Raw genomic sequence first — 19,330 nt, 5'->3', positions numbered from 1 at the left:
TTTTGTAGAAAGCAGAAGGTCTTTTACTAGCCTCAAATTCAAGCTACTTTTAGGTTTCTACAAAGAGGAGTAAAAATATTACTTATATGGATGGTATTGAAATATTTCGATACCATAATGGTACATTTATGCCTATATTACATTTTATATATATGCATGTACATAATGCAATATATATATGCATATATTCCTTTGGGTTTTGAATTGTTAGGGAGTTGGAAAGTAGTTAGAAGACATGGTTATATTTTTCATCAACAATTTTCTAAATTTAAAATTAAATCCACTAAGTTCAATCCAAAATATATTTCCTCACTTTGGTAATGAAGGAAGATATGGAGACTTTCAGTCATAATGGCACCATCTCACAAATGTTAGGAGTAAAAATGAGTTTGTAATGGGAAGTCTTCCTCTCTAGTAAATACAACATTTGTACCAAAAGACTATAAAATGTACAACAATGATCAATTCAGGAGGTGGAAGGGGAAATTTGTGTTGAGGGTGTGAATTTTTCTTGTAGATGTCAGTAAATCATTCTTGTTCTGTCTCGTCTCTTTAAAGATATTTCTGAGTGGGCAGTTGGGATGGATGCCAGATACTGTATTGTACTATTTGAATTCATTATAACAACAAATTTATAAAGAAATAGGTGTTCGTGGGTTGGCTTGCCCCATAACAAGGAAACACTGATCAAATGGGTCAGTATGGAGGAATGTTTATTTATTTGGGAAATTAGAAAGATGTGAAGAGTAATCTCTTTAAAAAGTGTTGGGGGTGCACCCTACTGAGAAAAAACAGGTTTAACCAAAAAAGTCATGGGATTCAGTTTGGGGAAAGGGAAGGAATTAAACCGTTAATCTTTGGGTTCAAAAAAATTGGGAGGATGTCTTCTACAAACAGTAACACCTTTCTTGTTACTTGAAACATCAGCATGTATTTTAAAATACAAAATTAAATAAGTTCCAGGGGAGTTTCCTGATCCTCCCGAGGCGCTGTTACACCGGTAGCCCGCACCTGCGAGTCCCACCCGAGCCGGGGAGCCACTTTTCGGCTCCCAGCTCCCCGGGGGGCCTCAGAACTCTCCCGCCCCGGGCCTACCTCCACGTGGCTCCTCCCACAGGTAGCGCTAGAAACCCGACGAGGAGGTGGATCGACCGGAACAAAGGAAGTGGGAGGTAAAGGGAGCCTGGGGGGAGGCGGGCCTTTCCAGATCCCCGCAGGTAGCTCTCTGGGCAGAGACGGGGAGGAGTCTAGCTCTAGCCCAAGATGGAGGGCTAGCTACCCGGGGGGAGCTTTAGGACACCTACGATCCCCTCTCCTGGACCTTTCTCTTTTCTTGCTCTTGGAACAGCTACTGTAGTCTTGCCTTCACTGCACTCTCTCATTTCTCTACAAATTACTTTTGGGCCAAATCCTGGTTCTCCCTTCTCACTCCCACCTTCTCCCCGTCTCCACTCCTCTTTCACTCCGTTCCCCCTTCCCCCTGCGCCCCCGCCCTTCAATAGTTTCAAGGCCTGGCTTTTGGGAAACTCAGCGCATGGCCTGGGGCTGCAGCCCAACCCAGGAGAAAGTGGGGGGCAGGGGGAAGGTGGGGGAAAGAGTTGAGAGAAGTGTGGGACTGGGGTCGACCTCGAGATCCTCCCCCTGAGTCAGCCACTTTTGGCTAAAGAGCTTGGAGGAGGAAGAGGGTGGGCAGGAGACCTGGCACACTTCACCTGCCTTTCTCCTGCCCTCTGGTACTGATGACCTAGGGTGATCTGGGGCGGAGGCGGCAGCAACCCCGGGTCCTACAACCCCCAAAAGTCCCAGCACAGGGCAGACCGAAAGGGAAATGTGGAAAACTAGAGAGCAGGGTTCCAGAGGCCCCGGAGTTAGCAATCCTAGGCTGAAGGGGAGGGGAACGAGAGAGTTAAAGATTTGCAGACCCCCAGGGCAGCAGAGTCCATTCCCTTCGGGAAGTTGGGTTTTTGAGGAAACTTGGTGGAGACTCCTCGCGCCGGAGAGCCAAAGCAAACCCTTTTGTGATTTTGCCCCCTCCCCCTTCCAGCTATTTGTCCCTCGGTTCTCCTCCCCCTTCGCTTCTAGTTGGCCCTCGCTACTGTAGCCCTGGAATTGCAACTGACACAGACGAACGCGCGGACACACACACACACACACACACACATACACACACATTCACGCTGGCACGCACCCCTCTCCCCCTCCCCATGCCTCTGCTTTTATGAGTTAACCACGCTTTCCAGAAGTTGCTGCTCAAGTCTGTAAATTCCTTTCGGTGGCTAGCAGTTCGCTCCAGACCCTCAGTCTTCTCCTCCCCTTCCATCCCTCCGTTCCCTTCTTTTGGCCCAATAAAACCGGATCTGGGCCAGAAGAGAGGAGGGGGAGGGGGCCGCAGACGGAGAGGTTGAGAGGTGAGGGAGGGTGGTTACGCGCAGCCTTCATGGACTCGGGCCGGGACCGGTGCTCGCTGCTCCACGGCTCCTAGCTCGGCGGCGGGCCAGTTGCTCAGGGCGCTGGGGCCGGGAGGCGAGCTCTCACGGCCGCTGCGCTCCCGGAGCGCCATGGAGAACGCGGAGACCCGAGGCAGTCGGCAGGAGCGATTCCCAGACAAAGATCCCCGGCTCAACCCCTTGTTCGCGGAGCCGGGGCAGCCGCCGCAGCCTCTGATGATGGTGCTGGAGCCCAGGGGCACGGACGGGCACCGGCTGGTGGAAGTGTTGCTGACTGGGGGGGCTCCCTGGGGGTTCACCTTGAAAGGAGGGAAAGAACACGGAGAGCCTCTGATCATTACCAAGGTAAGCCAGCGTCCAGGAATTACGCGAAGGTGAAGGGCTGGGAAGGATCGGGGGAGGGCAGGGAGCTTTGGCTCAAGACCCTCATTTTTCACTAGGGGTGGGTACTGGGGGGATGAACTCCAGAAGTTTCTGAAGCTGGGCTTGTTTCTGCGCTGGGATACTTACATCGCGCGCCTCCTTCTTTCCCCACATGACAATCGTAGACTAGGGATAGTACCATGATACTTAGTAACTATTGTTAATGCCTAGTGGACTAGCCTAGGTGTTAGTGAGGGGAGTTGTGCAACAGTAGCCGAAGTTAAGCCTCTATTTTCGAGATAAGCGTGGCTTGTGGATTTTGCCTTAGGATTTAAAAGATCGTAAGCATCATTTTATTAAAGGGAACAGGTAGGTTAGCGTAAAAAAAAAGTTCCACTTTGGATTCGAATTTTGGTTTTATTTTTTAAGATATATTAGATTTTTGTCGGGTTCCCAGCTCGGATGCATACCGCTATGAGGAGGGGTTTTAGCGTCCTTGCTCCCCCCTGGCCCCCATTTCTACCCTCCCTTTCTCCCTGATAGTGCACTGCGGTTTTGCCCTTTACGCCTTTTCCCTTCCCTTCCCTGTCAGTGGTCTGCACCTGTATTGAAAGGACAACTAGTTCTTAAGAGCTCAGAAGCAAAGATTGGTGGGATGGGGGAAGAGGTAGAAGAGGGAGAGAAAGACTTGGCAATGAATCAGAGGTTCTTAGACTCCCCTTCCCCACCAATACCCAATCCAGGAACTGTTGGGGTTACCTCTTGCTTCTTAATCAATATATAAATATGTACTGATAAATACTATCAATTTTCTGCTTTTAATAATCAGACCTGTAGAGAACACCTAAGCTTTTTCCCCCCTGCAAGTATGGCTCCAGATTTTTTTTCATTGCTTTCAGTTCACCGGAAGGAACTTTTCCTGACAATTTGGTAGTGACTTGAGTTGCTTTTTGGAGAATTATACTAGAGCTGAACCTGTAAAACCACAAGACACCAGGAAACGCACTTAAATTCTTGGTTCCTCTGCTACTCCAAGATAAGATAAAAGGACACATTTGAATGTGCAGTTTCTTGTTTGCTTAATTATATTTATGCGAAGCAACTCCCCTGTTAAAATAGTTTGCGGGTTGATTTCTAAGTGGAGGCTTTAGCTAAAGCTTACCAAAAGGCCAAAGTCCCTTTTAAAATGTAAAAATTGTTGGCTACCAGCAGCTTTTGAAGGTGACTTGCTGGTTTACTCCACATTCCTTCCTCTCTGCTGCCGGAAGAATTCTTGGGAGCCCTAACTTTGTGTGCTTGAAGTGACTGTAGTCTAGGGAGGGGTATTGCTTTGTTACCCAAATAACCCTACTGTGACTGTAAGGCTTTTTGTGAAGGTGTGGCAACAATAGGGAATTCCCCTGGGAGATTTATTCAATACAATTTTGATTTTATATACAACCTTAGAAAAGAAGCCATTGCTGTTATCCCAGGATGGTTATGTTTTGTCTTAAATTTACTTAATTGGATCCTTTGGAAGAATATGGGCTGAAATAAAATACTTATATATTGAACCAGTGTGTTTTGTGTGTATTCACACATGCAAATTTATATCTATCATCATCCATAAGCATCAGTGCCCTACATGACCAATATCACTCATCTTCAGGAGTATTCCTGATTAATAAAATTTATGCTTATTTTGTGAGACTGTCACATATAGATATGTACATTGGTTTTTTTTTTTTTTAAATATAATGCATTGTTTAAAGTACACTTGATTGTGGTGGTGTATTGAGATACAGCATATCTCATTGTATACTTATTGGAAAAGCATAAACCAGCTTCTAATTTCAATTTGACATTACTGCTAAAAACAATAATGGACGGGAGAGCCCCAGTAGCCCACCCTAACTTTTCCAAGTAACCTTGTATATTCACATATGTCTTCTACTTTACCTGTTGTAGATGCCCTTGTTTTAGGGAACTCTGAGTAATAGTAAAAACCTGGTGAACTGTATGTGGCAAGAACTTTTAGAGTACTATTTGGCAGTTTGCTTTTATTCTCCAGTTTGGTTAAATTCTGGGGATCTGAGAGAACTTTAGAGGTGGAGTTTAGAAGGAAAATACACTTATTTCCTTGTAGTTAGGAAAGTTGGTGATATACTGTGTCCTGAGTCAAGGTCTTGGAGAAATGAGGCATGATTGTCTCACAATTGAATTATTTTAAAAAACCAAATCACACATTGGAGAGGCAGTGTAGTTTATGACTAGAGACTTAGCTATGAAGTCAGGAGAACCTGGTTCTGTGACCTGGTGCAAGTTGGCTAAGCCTCATGTTGTAGAGAAGGTGCCAAATTGCATTGGTAGAGGTAGTTTCCTCACCTGTGGAAATTGGTATGATTTCTTCCTCTTAGTTAGGTCTGAACAATTAATTTTTCTGTGTCTTTGTAACTGTTCTGAGTTTGGTTTGTAAGTGATCTACTTGCCTTGACTTCCGGCAGGTAAAATATTATCTACAGTTTATCCATAGTGCGGATGTAATAAGAATTTGCTGATTTCTAATTTTAAAGACCAAGACCAGAGAGGCAGTTCTACAGTGTTACAGTAGAAGTAGCATTGACTCTGGAATCCCAGGTACCATGTTCAGATTCATCTTCTGATGTGACTTCGGGCAAAATCATTTAATGTTTCTTGGCCTCAATTTTCTCATCTCTAGTATGAGGGGTTGGACAACATTGCCTCTTCAGTGCCCTTTAATTCTAGACCTACGATCCTGTGACCTCTGGGTCTCAGACATCTGTAAAATGGGGTTGGGGCATCTCTCATCCTATGAGCCTGGGGTTTGCCCAAGAGCCCCCAAAGATCTTTGGTAAAAGACTAGAATTCACATCTTTTACTTGATAATACAGTGGTGTGGATTGCATTCTGATCCTTTTTCCAGAAATACACACACACACACACACACACACACATACACACACACACGTTGCTTTAGTCATTTGAAATGAGACAATTACTGGACCTTTCAGAATTCGACTTGTATTTTATATTCAAGATGTCCTAAAAATCTAAAGTTTTTATTCATCCTTTCCCCCAAGTCTCATTTGACCTTTATGGTGGTATGTTTGGAGACATCTGGTGACACAAATGTTTTTTGTGAAAGGCATTTTTTTTCTTTGAGCCCAGTAACGCCAAGCTCTGGTGGTGGCAGAGGGTTTTATTTACATAGCAAACACTAAAACAAATACTTGCTTCATTTACATCATGTGGACTGAAAGAGAGAAGGAAAGAAAGAACTGCTTGGTTTGAAGTTTTTCTTCATAAATAGCTAGCATTTATTATTGGGGATATAGTGTATGGACGTGGGTAGTCTGATGGGGTCTCTGTTTTAACATCAGAAAATTGAAGTTAGTAATAGTATACTGCCTCCCTTTAGTGTGGCATCCTAAGAATTCAGGAGAGAATGTGTGTAAAGCATAGCAAGGCCCTCTAATGAAAGGGGTTAACAAAATACAGAACTTAAATACTGTGTAAGGAAATTTGTAGCCTGAACTTGGTATGACTATTTCTTTTACAAGTGAATCTAGAGGATTAGGGAAATCTCAAATAGATTATTCACAAAACATGCGTAAAGATAAATCTCAGATAATGTGAGGAAGGATGAAATATATTGGGACACATTTGTGATTCTGGTGTGAGGATAGGATTCAAGGTAACACATGCTAACCGTGTTTTATGTCATACATATATTTTACTATGTATAGTTGATATTTCAGAGAACATAATTTGACTGGTTAGGATATGTATAATTAGAGAGCAATGGTATCCCACTCTAATTCTGCCGTACCTATGGTACTATGCAGTGAAAACTTATAATTTTCTGTAAGTTACACTTTGAATTTAATGTGAAACTTCAGGGAAAAGAGCCTAATTTCTAAAAGATACTGATGGGTAGAACATGAATTATTCAGGAAAAATCTGTCCCCTCTTTTTGAAATAAACAAAACAAAACTCCGTGCCATATACTCTTCCAAGGGGTGGATCAGAAGCTGCATCTTTGTGTTAGATAAGAGTTGTGATTTATTCAAGAATTTTGTTCACACATCTCTCTCACCGTTCTGCTAAGCTAAATCAGGTTTGGTTAGTTCTTGAAAAGGAAATGCTACAGGAAATGATAGTTGGTGATTCATTAGGAGGTATTCTTGAGTAAGTATTAAATACACTAGTTTGGTGTTAGCAAGCACCCTGCTGTTAGAGGAATGTTTTAGTATGAATGAGGCACAGTTCCCAGTTGACTTCTTAAAATGTGAGGTGCCTAGCTTTAATAATAGTATTACCTAGAAGTGCCTCAGGAGAAGAATGACTTGATAAAATTTGCCTTGACCCTTTTATTTTAAAATCTCTTCCAGTTCTTGCCTATATCTGAGTAAAGCACTACTCTGGAGTTAAGTTGGCTTTTAGGCTGACCTTTAGGAAATGGGTCAATTTTAGGCTGAGTGAGTACTGTCGATTTAGATTGTCATCCTTTGAGCCACTTAACACCTTGTCAGAGGACACAGATTCCTAGAAATAGCCTAACTTCTTTGGAGACTTACATACTAGGAATTAATATTTTGGGGGTCTTTTGGACCCAAAAGTTCTGGATAAGAGTATATTTCTTAAATTTTTGAATTTAATACCAAAGCATGGGATGAACGTAATGGACCTTTTGGAAATGAGTAGGCAGCTTTGCTGAGTCACTTGTCTTCATGGACATTTTTATCTTTCTTAGGATGAGATGGCCCATAGTACAGTGGAAAGAGTCATAGGACCTGGGTTCAAGTCCCACTTTTATTACTCCCTTTCTGACCTTGGGCAATCACTTATCCTCTCTAAATCTCAACATTAATTAAAGGGTTTGGATTAGATGGACTTTACAATGCTTTCTAACTCAAATTTATATTGCTATCATAACAGCTTCTTAATTTGGCATTTAAAAATGTTAATATTTCAAATTTGATGGTCATCAGCAAACATGAATATTTCCATATACAGAGGACAGAAAAGCAGGATTATATATGAAACCATGAATCTACCATGTACATGTTTTTTAAAGTGTGCATTAACTTAACCATGGTAGTAGCAACACTGTGTTCCCTTCTGAACTTCATTTTACTTTTTTTTGGTGTTTATTGGTTTCATTGACATTTCTTTCCCTTTTCTGTAAAAAAAAAAAATTAGATTACTGTCCCTAATCCTTTCCATCCCATCCTACCCTCTTTTCCTAATAAAAGCCTTCCCTACTTAGAAATAGGCATAGTCAAGCAAAAAAAAAAAATCTGTTTTCTATGTAACTTCTGAAAATGTATGTCTTATTTCGTATCTATAGTTTTATCACTTCTTTGTCAAGAGGTAGGAGGCAAGCTTCATCTATCTTGTAGATCTGGGATTTGTTATTGTATTTTATTAGAATCAAAGAAGCCTTTTCAAGTTGTTGTTCTTTACCATGTAATCAATATATAGATTTAGCTCTTGGTTCTGATCAATTCCCTCTGTGTTGGTTCATACAGTATTCTGAAGTTTCTTAGAATCTGTCCTTTTTGGCATTCCTTATGTTTTAATGATATTTCTTTAAGCTCCTATTCCAAAATTTATTCAGCCATTCCCAAGTCAATGGTTACCCACTTTATTTCCAATTCTTATTTAATATCCTCCAAATCTGACTCCAGCTTACTTTTCCATTTTAATTTCATACTTTTCTCCATCACATACTTTACCGCATGATCAAAAAGAACAGCTGTTTTCATCCTGCTTTTCCTCCCTTTCTGTGACCATGACGGCTGTACCAACATTCAAGACTTACCTCAAGGGCCACCTCTTCTATGAAACCAGCTGAAAATGAGCACTCCTTCCCTGATTTTACCTGGAGCACTTTGGAACTATTCCTTGCCCTTCCATAGTCTGTCTTGTATTTTGCTTTCTTGTATCCGTGTCATAGGGATAGGGATAGAATCTGTGATTTCACTGATACTGGAATTTCCAGATAAGGAGATAACCTTCCTCTAGCAATGCTGATAGTAAATCTTCTCTGAAATTTGAAATATTGAAAAGGTCCCTAGAGCCTAAAGGAACCAAAGCGTGGTCTGAGAATCCCAATGGGTCTGAGAAGTCAAAACTGTTTTCCTAATAAACCTAAAAAATTACTTTTCCTTTTCACTCTCATTCATTCATTGATATGGTTTCAGGATCTGAATTGTAACTCGTATTTTGAGAAACCACTGTTAAGTTTTGGTATAATAACAAAGATGAATATCCACAATTACCTGGAAAGGTTATTAAAATACTCCTCCCTTTTCCAACTACATACCTGCATGAGGCCAGTTTTTCATATATTTCAACCAAAACAAGTATCGCAATAAGATTGAATGAAGAAACAGAGATGAGAATCTTGCTGTCTTCCAGTAGGACATGAGATTTGCAAATATTTGAAAGTATATAAAGAAAAAATTTCCATTCTCTATTTTTTGTTTTGTATAATACTGTTTCCTAAAAATGTTATTTGTGTTAATGTTTTATTATTGCTGTCTGAAAATGAAGTAATTTCTAAAATGCATTTGCTTAAATTTCTAATTGAGTAAATATCAGTAGACATAACACACATAAATAAAAGCTTTTGGAGTCCTCAGCAATTTTTAAAAGTGGAAATGACCAAAAAGTTTGAGAAGTGCTGCTCTCCAGTACTGAGACTTTAATTGAGTTGCTCAGGATTACATAGTATGTGCTCTGTGGGACGTGATCTGAGATCTTCCTAGCTCCAAGTCCAGCTTTCTATCCATCACACCCAACTACCTCTATGCTACCATACTGCCCATGTCGTTGTCCCCAAATGTCTTGTCAGCTTCAGTAGGACAGCTGAGATTACTGAGCAGTTTCCCTGGACCCTAGTCTGCCTGTTTCTGGAGGGGTAGTCAGCTCCTGATTGGTTGGATTTTAAGGCCACACTGATTTGCCGGGCCATTGTGGAACTTACTTCTTACATTCTTTCTTGGTGCTGTGGCAACACTTTTTAATGTACTTGATTCCATCTGTGTCATGCTTGTGTAAAATACTTATTCAAGCAGTTGTGATTCATTAAAGGGGACTCCCCCATTGGTCAAATTGTTTAGTTGAATGTTTTAAGCACAGCAGAAACAATTAATGTGAGGTTTCACAACCAAGTTTATTTACCTAATACAACAGTATCTTACACATAGTAGGGACTTGGTAAATCTTGCTGAGTTGAATAGTAAAAGACTTTGAGCTCTTGTTTCCAGAGCAGTACTGAGTACTGGAATTATTGGGTAAAGTTTTAGTTGCTTAGATTCCCCAGTTGAAGTTACATGCTTCTGACATACGCTGCTATATAGTTTGTCTTTCAGTTGCTAAAATCTTTTCTTTGGCTGATCAGAGTTTAATAGAATAAAATGTGTTACTATGATGGGAGTAGGAGATAATAGTGAGTTTGCAAAAGATAGTAAAATATCCCCTTTGGAGAGTTTATAATCTGGTAGGGGAGGGAAAACAAATACACAAGATAAATATGATAAAGGATAGAATAAGGTAAATATTATAAGAAGATTGCTGTAGGTATTCAGAGCAAAGACTTCATGAAGTCTTGATTTCCACCCTCATGGATGAGATAGAACATTTTTGGACCAAATATTGAAAAGAGGATAAAATTTGGATGAAATGGGTTGTAGTTGAAAGAGAGGGAGATGACACTCCTGGCGACAGAAACAGCATGAGAAAAGATAGAGAGGCTAGAAAATGTGGGGTATGTTGAAAGAGGTACAAGTTTGGCCACAGTGCAAGGCCCATGTAGTGGGAGATAAGGTTTTAAAGGGAGATTAGGTTGATAGCTCGTAGGATCTCAAATGCCAGATTGTGTTATCTTGAAAGCTTTTTTGTATTGCATGGGGTCTCCTTGAAGTAGAAAGATCCCATGTACTTTTGACGTTATTTAAATTACTCCTTACAGAATGAGCTGTAGAGATCATAAGATTTAAAGCTGAAAAAAGATCTTTACAGTTTATTCTAAACTCATTTTACAGGTGAGGGTAACGAGAATTACAAAGGTGAAGTGACTTGTCCAAAGTCAGATGCGTAGGCAGTATCTGAGCTAGAGACTCAATCAAACCAACGTATTCTGACATAAGATCCTGCTCTCTTTCTACTACACCAGCCGTATTTTTGTATACCGATACATATTTACTTATTGCATTGAGGTTAAGACAATAGAAGACTGTTCCAGGGAAGGGCATGGTGAAGAGTTTTAAATCCATGCTATAGGAAGCTAGTTGAAAGAACTGGGGATGTTTATTGTGAAGAGGGCTCAGGGGGAACATCAATCATCACTGTCTTCAGTATTTGAAAGGTTTTCAGTTGGAAGAGGGATCAGATTTATCTGGCTGGGCCGTATAGTATCAACTGGTAGAACTGGTAGAAACTGCAATGAAGTAAATTTAGGATATCTGGAAAAATCTCCCGACAGAACAATTCAAAAATGGAAGGAGTTGCCCCATTAGGTAATGGGTTCCTCTTTTATGGATGTCTTATAGTAAAGCCTGAATGGAAAATTTTTGGTTATGTGGTAACAGTTCTTTTTGGGGTAAGGGGTTGGACAAAATGATTGTTGAGGTACATTCTGACTCAACATTTTGTGATTCAGTGGTCCTATGAGAAGTTTTAGCAATTAAAAAAATAGTTTTTGGGCAAAATTATTTTAAACATAATATTTAGAGTTACAGTGTAAATGCATTAAAATCTATGCTGTGTTTTAAGGGTAGTTGAATATTCAACAAAACTGTGGGAGTACCATCTACATGCAGCTCTAAAACACTAGTAGGAATGTTGACAAATTGTCTACATGATGGTAATCTGAAACTACACATAAACAAATTTAGAATTCTTAAAATTCATGGAGTCATATCTTGTTTTATGGCCTTAAATATATATATAAGGAGTGCCAAGTAGAGTACCATATTTAAGTTAGTAGAAAGAGATGAATATTTCTTCTCCTTTTGAATGAAAGGCACAAAAGACTTGTGAGAGAATTGATTATTCTGGCTGAATTGCTTTAAATTAAGTTGCAACATTTACTATATAACTATTATTTGCCAGGTTTGGTGCCAGTTGAAAAGCTGTAGTTTTTGCCCACAAATTGCTACTCAAAGCCTCAATTGCAATTTCCTTCATTATAAATTCACTGTGCTCTCCTCCATTCCCATCATCACAGTTTCATTGGGTTGGGTGTTGGGGAACGAGAGTATGAGGGGGATGGCAGCTTTCCTGAAAATTATATATTAAATTGATGCCAAGTATGAGGCATTACATTTTCATTGCTGGATTTTTCTCCCCTTCTCCCAGGTGTTAATTTAACTTGGCTCATGTGCTAAAAATGCTAAGGGTATTAACTGTCGTCAAAAACTTTTTTAAACTATGTATCATATTTATGTAACACAAGGAATGAAAACTTTGTGGTTCAGTTGTGATTTTTAAAAACATCCTGACAAGTTAAAAAAATTTCCCCTCTTTTCACATGAAAAGTATGGTAGCATGATAAGGAGTGACCTATAACCAATAAGAATTTAAATATTCCTTGTGAGTTTGTTATAACTAGCTAGCCATTGATCTGGGATTTCTTCACTTACGTTCATTGTTCATTGCTACAGAAAATTCATTTCTTTACTTGTGACGTACTGGGTATCTCTATGGATAGAGAATTTTATAGTTGTCCTTTTTGCCAGAAGTGTTCTGTGTCAGTATGCAAATAAACTTGGATTTGTAGCTGAGTTCTTAGGGAAATTTAAGAGAATCCTTGCCAACTCACTAGCACTTTTGTTCATTGCACATTTGTGACATGGTTTTAATTGACTATCTTTAGCAGGAGAAAAATACTGAATAGACTTTTATTCAAGTTTTGCCTCATTTATTTTTCAAAGATTGCAGTTAGGAGTGGGCATCATTCATTCCTTTATTTATCTATCTATTATTTGAGCCAAGGTTTTTGAGTTGACCAAAGATCTGAAAGGCAGGTATTGCAAATGATAGATATAAGCCCAAAGTTAACCTTTACCAGACTCTCCTGCTTATTGACCTTTTTAACTTTACCTGCACTACCTCTGTGGCAACATTGTCCCCTAATATGGGTCTATTTGAGAAGGATTATTTCCCATTTTGGAGCTATTACCTTAAGTTGTGTTTGTGTTTGTTTATTCTCTCTGTCTCTCCCTTTATTTTTCTCTGCTTCTCTCTGTCTCTTCTTTGTCTTTCTTCCTCATCTTTCTTTTTCTCCCCCTTTCCTCCCCATCCTCTTTTTCTCTTTCCACATATATATAATGTACATATACATATACAGGCTTGTATGTAAAAATATACATGCGGACATAGCATGCTTCCATTTGGATAAATATATATCTGTAGGAAAAAAATTATTCTAATACTTTAAAAGATTCAGGTATTTTGTATGTTGCATTTGGATCCTATGGTTTATAATTCTGGAATTTAATGCAAAAGCATTTCTTTTTCTCTGAGGGGGAGAATTATTCATAAAATCTTCAGTCATTAAGTTGTAAAGAGTGTCCCTTTCTGTGGTCCTTAGGAAGGAAAAGATCTAGCTGAAAGTACTTCTAGCCAATAGCTGCTGCAAAGTCTTGTAGAGTAATAAGTAATAAATTATGTAAAGATCAAGCAGAACAAAAGTAGAATGTTTCTGAGAAGAGGTAACATTTTGAGCTGTTTTCATAAAATTAATCAAATACATCGTGTCATTTTAACTATAGTGTCTAAGATAACTTTAACTCCAGCATTTAAAATGCTCACTGCAGATAGGCTCCAATAGTTACTTGCTTCCCTATTTAGGATAGTAAGTAACATCCATTTCTGATGTGGATTCTGGCCAAAATATGGTCGAGGAGCTTTCAAAGCAGGTACCGTGAAAGGCCTTCTTTACCGCAGGGACCTTCACAGGAGATGAGGTAGGGGAAGTTAGTTGTATGTGTACTTAATTATGTCAATGGTTGTGGTTCGGAAGAGGACTGTCTTGATGGTTTGTCTGAATTCAGAAAAACTACGATTAACCTTCTGTAATCTCTTAATAAAAACAAAAAAACAAAAGGAAGTTTAAATAATCAAGACGTTCCCCAACATACAATTAAGTTAAACAAAATTCACCAATAGCCTAATTTCAACTAGAGACACATTACTTTTTGCTTCGGTAGTTTATTGATAACGAAGAGGATGTGTTCTTCAGTTTTGAGCACGTCATGACCATTATCCTAGTAGCTGACAAATTTTTGTTCCTTCTTGTTATAGCCTCTGTTTTATTATTTTTTTTATTCTGAACTTGAATACCAAAAAAGAGCTTTTCCATATTCAAAGTAGAATAGAAAAAGAGAGTTATATGTGAAACCATAAATCTCTTATATACAGCTTGCCTCTTTTTTATAAAAAAAAGTATATAATAAATTCAATATGTTAGTTTCAAAGCTTCTGACTTTACTTCTTTTCTTCTCTGTGCATGAAAAAAATATTTCAGTGACCTGCTTTCTTTTATTTTTGAAAAGGGGCAACATTATTATAGCCCTTTTCCCCTCCAAGTAAAAAAGAAATGTACAATCTTTGTAAAAAAAATACTGTTAAGTTAAATATCCACACATTGCCAAATATTTGTTTCATTCTGTACTTTTTGAGAGCATCACCTTTTTGTCAAGGAATTAGGTAACATGCTTCATCATTGACCTTCTGAATGGAGGCTGAATCTTTTTAAAATATAGTTGTGTCATTTTGTTTATTCTGTCTTCTCTCTGAATCATGTTGTGTAAGTGCTCTATTCTTTATAGTGGAGTTATATGCCATTACCTTCAAATGCCATGGTTTGTTCCGAACCTATCCAACTGATCATCAAATTGCCTAAAAAAATCAACAACAAAAAAAACTCACCAAAACCTATCCAAAAGAGGCAGCTTGATGAATGTAGTTTCTGACTAAAGATTAGTCTGTGTAGACTAGTGTTTGAATATGAGCAGGTTGAATGTTGCTCTGGGAATTATTCTGTGGATCATTCCCTGGATTCAGGTTATGATAATTCACCTTTATGTAGCACTTTTTAGGTTTATAGTACTTTCATAATGCTAGCTCATATTTATATGCAACTTTAAACTTTGCAAAGCCATTTACACACATTGTCTCATTTGATCTTCACATCTACTCTGGGAGGTAGATGCTGTGATCACCCTTATTTTACAGATGATGCCAAACCTGAAACTCTGAGAGGTTTAGGTGACATGAGTGGTGATACTCAGCTAGTAAGTATCTCAGGGAGATGCCAAGAGCAGTGTTCTTTCCCGCAGCCTTCCTAACAGCCCTGTGAGATGGGCAGTGAAAATACTATTACAGCTTGTTTGTAGATGAGAAAACTGAAGTTGAGAAAGTTGGAGGGACTTGTCTGAAGACACAGAATTAGGACTTGAACATACGTTTTCTGGCCCCAAGGTTACTGCCTTATTCTTTTTTCCTACTATGAAGCTACACTTACAGTTTAAGGGAGTTTTAATTTGTGAATCCTGCTTATAGGAAAAAATGACATGGTTTTAAAAATTATTTTACATCTTTAATTTGAGCTTTTTGTAGAAGGACATCCTCAAAAAACAAAAACAGGAACAAAGGCCAAATTGAACACTAACATTTGTTAAATGCGTACCATTTTTGTGTGTGTCAATTTTGGTTATTTCAGTCATGTTTAGATGTTTGAGTTCTAGGATGAAAGTTTTTAGAGAAAATTTCTAAGCTTGAAAACATAAAACATACTGATGTTTTGAATTTATTATGTGTTTCCTGTGCTGATGTAGAAACAGATTTTTGCATCACAGATGCCCCAATAGGTTGATGAACATTTTACTACTAGTCTAGTAGGTGTTTTCTTCCTCATTTGGCAGTAACCAGTATTTGGGAGGAAAGTAATCAAAACACCCACAGAACTCTAACCAGCTGTACAACTGAAGGGACAAAAGGAAAGATTTTATATTTTTTATTGGCTACTTAGAATGTATCTATCATCCTATGCCTTCTGGCTCTGGCTTGCATAAATGTTTTAATTTACAAAATTACTAACCCTGTAGCCAAATGCCTTTCTTTTGATTTTCACTTACTTTTTCACACAGAAAACTTATTGGTAGTTTGCTGAAGAGTGAAAGAGAGACAAACTAAAGATACAGTCATGTCCTGATGATCAGCATAGGACTTCTCTATGACCTGTTGAATTTTTATCATGTAATTGGATGGCCTTTTCTACTGTCAGTGTGTAATTGTGGAATGCAAGCTAATTTTAATATCAGTGTAAGGAAAACAAGATGGAATAGATGAGTCTTCTTCCAGAAAACTAAAACAAAATACCATATAATGCATTCCAAAGGACAACTACAGATATTTCAAGTGTTTTGAATTATGCTTGACACTTGTTTTCTCTGTTGCCCGAGATGATCTTTTAAAAATTCTTTTTTTTTTTTTTTAGCAATATTCAAAGTATGGTTTAATAAAAATTTAGTGGTGTGATTACAAATAATGAAAGCTCCACTTATTCAGAAATAACCTCCTTGATGTACCCAAGGAACATGAGATTTATTCTATTAGATTCATATTAGTGTTTTAAAATTATTCTTTAATGCTACTCTGGAAACTATTTGTAGCGCTTGAAAGAAAATAATGTTCTTTAGCTTGATTAGTAAAGGAATGGCATAAGAGCAAATATAAATCAGCAAGTCATTTTTAAGAAATCTGAAAGTTGAAAGAGCATTTGTCAGCAAGAATTGTTTTGTTATAAACATTTTTAAAATCACAATTTTTTGAGACTGATTTAACATGACATCTGAATTTGCATAAGTACAGATCTGTATTTGTTAAATACAAATGAGCAGGGTCAAAGTAAAAACAAGAAAATTAAGTCAACTTCTTGTATTCAAATCAGTTACTTGTATACTTGAAAAATCTTTATAATATAATCATCTCAGATCATCAAAGACCATTTTCCATCGAATATTACTGCCTTGCAAGATAGAATCTTGCTGCGTCTCTACATGTTTTCTCCGGGTACCCTTTTTTGTATGACTTGTGATTATTTTGTTAATTACCTTCGCCTCTCTACGTATTGCCACATTTGACTTTGTTGACATTGGCTGTGACTTGTAAAACCACCTCAACTAGTTACATTATCCTTTCCTTCACTCTTTTATTGCCTTTATACCTCTTTGGGCTATGCAGCTTTGATTTTCCTCTTCATTGAGCCAATTTGATGCTCTCTGCTTTCTAATAATTTCTTTACAGTTTCTTCATCTGACAAAACAGAATATTCTCTTTTTGTCTTATGTTCACATGTAGTTCAGTATTCTTAATCTCATGACTGAACATTGCATAATATTCTTTAAAAAATATTTGCAGCATATTTCTCTGATAAAGGATATATAAGGAATTAATTTAAATTTATAACAATAAGAGCTATACCCCAATTGATATATGGTTAAAGGATATGAACAGGAAGTTCTGAAAGGAAGAAATTCAGCATATCAACAGCCCTGGGAAAAAACACATCTGAGTTTCCATATCACACCCATTAGATTGGCAAAGATGACAAAATGGAAAAAGACAAATGTTGTAGGGGATGTGGGAAAACAGATACATTACTGCACAGTTGGTAGATCTGTGAATTGTTCTAGCCAAATCCAATCCAGGTTTGATGATTCTAGAAAGTTATTTGGAACCATTCTCCAAAAGTCATTAAAAAGTGTATTTCTTTTGACCAGTTGATACTACTACTATGTCTGTTCCCCAAAGTCATTAAAATAAAAGGACTTGTATGTACAAAAATATTCATGATAGTTCTTTTGTAGTGGCAAAGTAATGGAAACTGAGATGATGCCCCATCAATTGGTGAATGGCTGAACAAATTAAGGTATAGGAATGTAATGGAATACATTTGGGTCGTAAGAAATTACAAAAGGGGCAGTTTTAAAGAAACCCAGAAAGGCTTGTGTGAACAATTCAGTAATGAATTAAAAGCAGAATCAGGAGAACAGTTGATACAATAGCAGAAATATTGGAAAGACAAACAACTTTGAAAGACTTCAGAACTCTGTTGGATCTACCCTGTGACCAAACAATGATCCCCAGGGGCTAATGAGGATGATACATGTTCCCCATTCTCTACCTACTTGACAGAATAGTGAGGGACTCAAGATGCAGAATAAGAAATATATTTTTGGACATGGCCAGTTTGGGGTGTTAGTTTTGCTTATTTGTTATAAGTTTTTTTTTTCAACTTTAGAGGAGGTGGGAGGAAAAGAAAATATTGTTCATTGAAAAATAAGTTGAATTTTAAAAAATGCTCCTCCAAATTGTGAGCTGTTTGCCCATACTTTCTTTTTTGGAGGCGCCATTTGCCTTTTAAAACTTTGGCTCATTTGGGGTCCATCAGCTTTCCAGTTGATAGTATATCTTGGAAAAGCATAAATTCAAGTCCCTTTCATCTTGTTTGTGACTGAGTCTGTTTTAATTGTGTATTATGCAGTTTTTCCAAAACAAGAAACATATTCAGCCAAATCTTTCTTGCTTGTTATCACAGCACAAGGTTCCTTCCCCTAAAACATTTTGTCATCTTGCTGCCATGCTTGGTCCAATTTTGGGGCCCTTTGGCAAACTCCTCTATGTTGGTTATTCTTTGTTAAGTTCTCAGTTTGATGACGATGATAGCCAGCATTTAGGTACTACTTGAACGTTTATAAAGCCCTTTAAAAATACTTCATTTTATCCTCACAAGAATCATGGAGAGTAGGTGCTTTTATTATCCCCATTTTACAGAGGAGGAGATTAAGTAACTTGTCCATAGTTAGAAGCTAGTAAGTGTCTGAGGTTGAACTTGAGTCTTCCTGATTCCAAGTCTAGTGCTCTTTCCATTGTGGTTCCACCTATCTCCCTGTTGTGGGGTAGGGAGGGCGTCCTGGCTGGAGGGAGAGCTATGTTGATAGGCTATTTTATCAACTCATTTTTGAGAGTGAACTGTGTGTATTTTGAGGGTATCTTTAATGAATATAGAACAAGGAGGCTTTTACAAGTACTTTTCTTTAATGGAGTACATGTTTATAGTAACATACTTGACTGAGAGGTACTGAGAGTACACAATCCTACGGCTGGTGGATTATAAACAAGCATTTGATTTCGTGGAGCAAAATGTAGTCTTTAAGGCTTTTCAAAGAGATATCTCATGCATATGTTAAGATCATATAAGCATAATTGATTTTAGTGATCCTCTGTTTTTATCAAGTGAGGCATAAACCAGGAGACGTATGCTCATAAAAAGCTAATCATTTCTGTCTTTATCTCTACAGATATAAATTGAAAGAAAGATTTGAATATCATATAGATGGTGAAGTTACCCAGATATTATTATACTGATTGTACCAAGGCTCAGAAAGTAACTCAGTGAAGTCCATGATCATTCAAAAGATTGGCTCAAAAATATATCCAAGGAA

At 38.1% G+C, this 19,330-nt stretch overlaps 1 protein-coding gene across 4 annotated transcripts in view; it reads left to right on the top strand.

Annotated features, from left to right (window-relative positions):
• The first annotated feature begins 281 nt into the window (after positions 1-281).
• SHROOM2 (shroom family member 2) overlaps positions 282-19,330 on the top strand; it is a 240,094-nt gene continuing 221,045 nt past the window's right edge. For 3 of the 4 annotated variants that reach the window (XM_072614406.1, XM_072614405.1, XM_072614404.1), the window contains exon 1: positions 1,191-2,792. In XM_072614406.1, the coding sequence (XP_072470507.1) occupies positions 2,559-2,792 (234 nt within the window). In that variant the 5' untranslated portion in view covers positions 1,191-2,558. The other variant, XM_072614409.1, reaches the window with a different exon arrangement.

This window comes from Notamacropus eugenii, chromosome 5 (assembly GCF_028372415.1).
Source record: "Notamacropus eugenii isolate mMacEug1 chromosome 5, mMacEug1.pri_v2, whole genome shotgun sequence".
In the NCBI taxonomy this organism is placed as follows: Eukaryota; Metazoa; Chordata; class Mammalia; order Diprotodontia; family Macropodidae; genus Notamacropus; species Notamacropus eugenii.
This window is presented reverse-complemented; position numbering and strand designations above follow the sequence as displayed.